The sequence below is a fragment of the Artibeus jamaicensis genome, unplaced genomic scaffold (assembly GCF_021234435.1).
Source record: "Artibeus jamaicensis isolate MK-2021 breed Jamaican fruit bat unplaced genomic scaffold, CSHL_Jam_final scaffold_1964, whole genome shotgun sequence".
Lineage (NCBI taxonomy): Eukaryota > Metazoa > Chordata > Mammalia > Chiroptera > Phyllostomidae > Artibeus > Artibeus jamaicensis.
This window is the reverse complement of record NW_026522030.1, coordinates 7614031-7620069: the sequence shown is the minus strand read 5'-3', so window position 1 is coordinate 7620069 and position 6039 is coordinate 7614031. Positions and strand designations below refer to the sequence as shown.

Here is a 6039-nt window from a genome sequence, read left to right as displayed (position 1 = left end):
AATTAGAAATAGCTGTATGTACAGTTTTAAATGTCTTATTGATGAACAGATATTTATTAAAGTTCTTAGAATTTGACATGGGTCAAAAGGATACACTAGACTGAATAGTCGTTATAGGAAATTTATTACAAGGCCTTTGTGGTGTCTAACTTAGCTATCTACCTTCTTGTCTAGAATCTTACTTTATGTACTTTGGACTCTGACTCCTTAATACTTGTTTCTATGTGCTTAGTTTGTAATAATTAACCAGCTTCTCCTTCTTTACCCGTCCAATTCTAATTAATATATATTCCTGTCCAAGGTAGAGGAGGGGCTGTTACTCTACCAACTTTTAGACATTCAGGGGCTACCCCATCATGGGGAACTTTTGTTGTACGGACAAGAAACCATTTTGTACGACCTCATTGGAATTCTGCGGGTCATTGGGCCTGAAATACAGGTGTCTAAAAATCCCACCACCTATTAATCGCAAAGACAGACATGCAAGGAGAGACAGACAGGAAATCCAGCCTCAGTTGCCTCTGCTGTGCAGATGCAGCTTATCCATCCCGACTGTGTCAAGGGATGGGTGTTAGTTGGCTCCCGACACATCTTCAATGTTAAAATGGCTACACAAAATTTCACCAATTGATTTTTTTAATGCATGCTGATAGGACAGCTGTCACAATACAATCTAACAAAATTGTTTCAAATGACATTAAAGACAATTAAATGCTACTAGAGCCATTGTATAGAAAAAACGTTGGTGGGCCCTCAGGGAATCTTGTTGGAGGTGAGGGGGTCCTGTGGTGGCAAAGGGACACAGGCGTGATGAATGAACCATCTCAGAGACCAGGAGCTGGTTAGTGGGGAAGGGCTAAAAGCCTCACGCTTGCTGCATTATAGTCAGAATGCACAGGGGAGGCTGCAGGGAGAGAGTAAAGGCCAGATTTTGGAGAGGAAAGGGCTCCCTGTCTCCAGGGTTTGTTGGGCCCAGCCGCTTCCCTCACTGCCCTGTGGATGAGCCCTCCAGGCGGTCAAGGGCAGGCAGGAGATGGGGCAATGAGGGGAGGATATGTTCTTGGGGCACAGAATCTTTGACCACAGGATCCAGAGGCCCTGGGCCAACCACTAGAAAGCTGTGCATGCCTATGGCCCGTGCCCCCTGGTAATCATTGTGGTAACTGTCCCCAATATGGGCTGCCACCGCTGGTTCCACCTGAGCAAGCCGCAAGGCCTCATGGAAAATGCGGGGGTCTGGCTTTTGCCAGCCGGTAGCCCCAGAGGTCAGCACAAAGTCGAAATGTTCCCGCAGATGAAGACCTGCCAAGATGTTGTCTAGTCGCTGGTCGAAGTTGGAGACCACTGCCAGCCTCAGGCCTCGTTTCCGGCATTCCCTTACGGTGGCCTCCGCTCCCTCCAACAACTGCCAGAAGCAGGGGCTGCTGAGGTCCTTGTACAGCTGGACAGCGATGGGGACCACAGCCTGGGCATCCTGAACACCCGCTAGATGGAAGGTCTGCAGGACCACATCCTGCCACCACTGGCAGGAGGTAAGGCCGTAGCTCAGGCCATAGCCGGGGAAGCTTTGGCTGTGAGCCTTGAACACCTGCCTAAAGGCTCGATCCAGGGCTGTGGCCTCCACCTCCAGCCCGTGGGCCTGGGCCCTGGAGGCATATTCCTCCCCTACGGGCCGGAGGAGCCTGAGCAGCGTGTCCTTCACGTCCCATGTCAACAGCTGTATTTTCCGCCGGTGAGCCATGGGTCTATAGGAGGGGACCGAATCCACCCCAGGTCCACCTTAGGTTCCCAGGGCCAAGAGGAAACCAGGCTGGACAAGAACCTCTCCTTGATCTGACGGGTGTCTCTTTCCAGGCCACGTGGGCCAGGATTGCTGGCACTTGGGTACTGTCTTCCCAGCAGAAGATCCTGGAATGAGATGCAAGTGGAAGTTCAGGCTTTAGGTCACAAAGACTGGGTTCAAATTCTAGTGCTGCCCACTCACTGCGTGACCCTGGCAGTGTCTGTCTCTGAAGCTGTCTCCTTGTGCATAAGAGCACAAGGGCCCAACCTCGCAAGATTGCTGGACTAAATGTGATTATCTGTTTACTGCACAACAAATTTCTGAGCACTGATTATGTGCCAGATTCTGGGAATAGGGCAGGGTTTCAGCCTTCATGGCATTTATAGGCATTAAATAATAAGGGATGTAGATGTTAGACAAAGAACTACACAAACACTTAAGTCTAATGAATTCAGCATGAACCATGAGGTTATAAACCTAGGACCTCATCTAGTCTTTGTCAGAGGACCTCCTAGACATGTGAACTTTCAGTGGGGATCTGAAGAATGATTGTGTAGGAAAATGAGGTAGTTAAGTGCCCCTGGCATTGGAAAGAGCAAGTGCAAAGGTCCTGAGGCAGAACCAGGAGTCTGGTGCTTGGGGTAGATAGGAGTCAGCTGAGGCAGGACTTTGTAGATGGAGGTACAGAAACAATTACGATTGCTATTCCTATTGTTAGCAATGCTAAAGGCAGGAAGGGTCCTTGCAGACCATGTGACCAAACTCTGGCTGTTCAGCAGAGAAGACTGAGCCAGAGAGGGGTAAATACTTACCTAAGATCTCACTGAGTCAGCAGCATAACCTAGACTCTCCAGCCAGTGCTCCCTTCCACTGTTTAGACACATTCGAATTAAAAAAAAAATCTGGAAAATTAGGATTTATTTCCGGTCAAGATGGAGGCATAGGCAGACAACCTCTTTGCACAACCACATCAAAATTACAACTAAAATATAGAACAACCATCACTCAGAACCATCAGAAATCAAGTTGTATGGAAGTCTGACAACTATGGAATTAAAGAAACCACATCCATCCAGACTGGTAGGAGGGGCATAGATGTGGAACTGGCTGGTCCCTCACCCATGTATGGTGGACAAAAATTCAGGAAGGAGCTCTGATTGGTGTGGCTCAGTGGATTGAGTGCTAGCCTGCGAACCAAAGGGTCTCGGGTTCGATTCCCAGCCTAGGGCACATGCCTGGGTTGTGAGCCAGGTCGCCAGTATGGGGCATGAAACAGGCAACCACACACTGATGTGTCTCTCCCTCTCTGTTTCCCCCTCCCTTCCCCTTTCTCTAAAAATAAATGAATGAAATCTTTAAAAAATCTTGGGAGCAATATCCTTGGGAGCAAGGAGTCTCAGCCCCACACCAGACCCCAAAGCCCAGGGTTCCAGTGCCAGGAAATTTAGGCCCCACAACTTCTGGCTGCAAAAATCAGTGGGGTGTGAGTCAGTGGAAGAAACTGCTGGAGCCACAAGCAGTTCCTCTTAAAGAACCCACACGTGGACTCACCTACTCAGACTCACTCCCTCTCAGCTCCAGGACCAGGGTTAGCAGCTTGAAAGGCACCAGTGGTGTACAAAGAGAGACTGAAGTGTCTGGCAACAAGGCAAGCAAAGGTCATTGTCCCTTTGCTAAAACCTACCCCACAGAGCCAGCAAGCGGGTGCCACGTCTGAAAATCCATCAACCTGGCTAAAACTGTTTGACCTGTTTTAGAAATCCCCAGAGACTTCACCCCTCCCAAAGTGTTAACAAATGGCTTGGCTTCGCCTGGGAATCTCCAAGCCTAGCACAAGCAGCAGCCATCTCAGATTGATCTATAGCTCAGGCAGGGTGGCCCCAAGCAAAACACAGGTTGGGACTGACTTTGGCCTGCACCACCTGGGAAACCCAAAGGCCAGAGCACCCAGTGGACAGATACAGACCATGCCGGAGCACCACCACCCTGCCCCTGCACAGTTAATTCTCCATAGAGGGCAGAGGTTGGTGGTAAGTGGTCACAGCCAATCCTTGCAGCTGACTGGCCTGGGTAAAGCCCTCCCACTGATCTGCCAACAGCAACCAAGGCTCAACTACAAGAGGAGAATGTACTCAGCCCACGTGAAGGTAGCACTTCAAGTACCCAGCTTGGGTGAAGGGGCAGGCTGTGCCACTGGACCCTACAGGACACCTACTACATTAAAGCATTCCACCATGACATAGAGTCAAAGCAGCTCTACCTAACACATAGAAACAAACACGGGGAGGCTGCCAAAACAAGGAGACAAAGAAACATGGCCCAAATGAAAGAACAGATCAAAACTCCAGTAAAACAGCTAAACAAAATGGAGCTAAGCAATCTATCAGATGCAGAACATTGGCTATAAGGATGCTCAGGGAACTTAGTGAGGACCTCAACAGCATAAAAAAGATCCAGTCAGAAATGAAGGACATACTAATGGAAATAAAAAGCGATTTACAGGGAAACAACAGTACAGTGAATGAAACAGAATCAAATCAATGATTTGGAACACAAGGAAGCAAGTAACCAATCAGAACAAGAAGAAGAAAAAGGAATCCAAAAAAATGAGGGTAGCATAAGCAGCCTCTGAGACAACTTCAAGATGTTCAACACTCACATCACAGGGGTGGCAAAAGAACAGAAAGAGCAAGAAATTGGAAATCTCTTTGAAAAATTAATGAAAGAAAACTTCCCTATTTTGGTGAAGGAAACAGATATGCAAGTCCAGGAAGCACAGAGAGTCCAAACAAGATGGTTGCAAGAAGGCCCACTCCAAGACACATCAAAATTAAAATGCCAAAGGTAAAAGATAAAGAGGGAATCTGAGAAGCAGTAAGAGAAGTTAGTTACCTACAGGGGAGTTCCCATAAGACTGCCAGTTGATCTCACAAAAGAAACTTTGAGGCTAGAAGCATTTGGCAAGAAATATCCAAAGTCATGAAAAGCAGGGACCTACAGCCAAGATTGCTCTACCCAGCAAAGCTATTATATAGAATCAAAGGTCAGATAAAGAGCTTCCCAGAAAAAACTAAAGAAGTTCATCATCACCAAACCATTATTATATGAAATATTAAAGGGACTTATTTAAGAAAAAGATCAAAACTATGAACTAAAATGGCAAAACAACAACATATCAACAATTGAATCTAAAAACAAATTAAGCAAACAAGATGAACACACAGAGAATTCTGTATACAGAGTGTTTTGATGGTTGCCAGGTGGGAGTGGGGTGTGGGAAGAATGGGTGAAGAGGTGAGGGGATTAAGAAGTACAAATAGGTAGTTACAGAATAGCCATGGGGATGTAAAGTACAGTATAGGAAATGGAGTAGCCAAAGAACTCACATGCATGACCCACAGACATAAGCAATGGTGGGGGGAATTGTTTGAGGGAGTGGGGCATGCTGGGTAAAGTGGGCCAAAGGGGGGAAAATGTAATAGCAATAATCAATAAAATATAATTTAAAAAATAATATTAGGATTTATTAGTAGTCTTCAGAATGTAAAAAAAAAAAAATCTCTTTTTGGCAAACCTGTACCGCATAGGACAAAAAGCAGAACAGAGCCGCCTGGTCCTACCTGTCTCTAAGCCTCTCTGCGCCCCAGCTTCGTCTTTAATAGAGGTAACAACATCTGTCTGGGTGGACAGCAGTGAAAGGATTAGTGCCTCAACGCACAGGAAACAAATTCTTCAGCCTCCTCTCCACAGGCTAGATGCTGCTTCTTCCCCCAAAGTTGATACAAGTTTCCAGCTGAAACCTGAGGGTCCAAGGGTCAGGGTGCAGCCACGTTGCGGGAGAAGGGACGTGGCTGGTGAATCTGGGACACGTCTTAGAGGAAGCTGGTTAAAAAAGTGAATTTAATTCCATTTGGAACTTAGATCCACCGAAAGAGCCCTCTCACTTTGCAGGTGGGGAGATGGAGGCCCAGTGAGGGGCAGAACTCGCCCGAAGTCACGCAGGGAGCCCCTGGCAGGGCTCAGACGAGAACAAAAAGCTCTGGCTCCCGACTCACAGCGTTTTCTATTTCTAGAAGCCGAGGTGGGGACACTGGTCTCACCCCGCCTCCCACTCTCTCTAGGGCTTGGTGGCGGTGAAGCCCAAGGACGCCTGCCGTTGTGGCAGAACCTCTGCCACAGCAGAAGCTGAGACCCGCAGAAGCTCCCTCCAGCACCCGACTTTCCCCTACTCGGCTCCCGTCCCGCGCTGGCTTCGC

The 6039-nt window shown here is 47.8% G+C and overlaps 1 protein-coding gene across 3 annotated transcripts; it reads right to left on the bottom strand.

The window, feature by feature from the left end:
• Positions 1–618: 618 nt before the first annotated feature.
• Positions 619–5967, bottom strand: HDHD3 (haloacid dehalogenase like hydrolase domain containing 3). 3 transcript variants are annotated; one of them, XM_037139500.2, is made up of 3 exons: positions 5404–5967; positions 2596–2653; positions 619–1908 (listed from the first exon to the last, which is right to left on the bottom strand). In XM_037139500.2, the coding sequence occupies exon 3, from the start codon at positions 1739–1741 to the stop codon at positions 986–988; it is 756 nt and encodes a 251-aa protein (XP_036995395.2). In that variant the 5' UTR covers positions 1742–1908; positions 2596–2653; positions 5404–5967; the 3' UTR covers positions 619–985. The 3 variants fall into 3 exon arrangements, with proteins under 3 accessions (XP_036995395.2, XP_036995393.2, XP_053512303.1); XM_037139498.2 differs by lacking the exon at positions 2596–2653; XM_053656328.1 differs by lacking the exons at positions 2596–2653; positions 5404–5967 and adding an exon at positions 3335–3380.
• Between the last annotated feature and the right edge of the window lie 72 nt (positions 5968–6039).

Coding starts and splice junctions, on each gene's coding strand:
- HDHD3 (XM_037139500.2), bottom strand. CDS start 1,741: ATGGCTCACCGGCGGAAAATACAGCTGTTGACATGGGACGTGAAGGAC.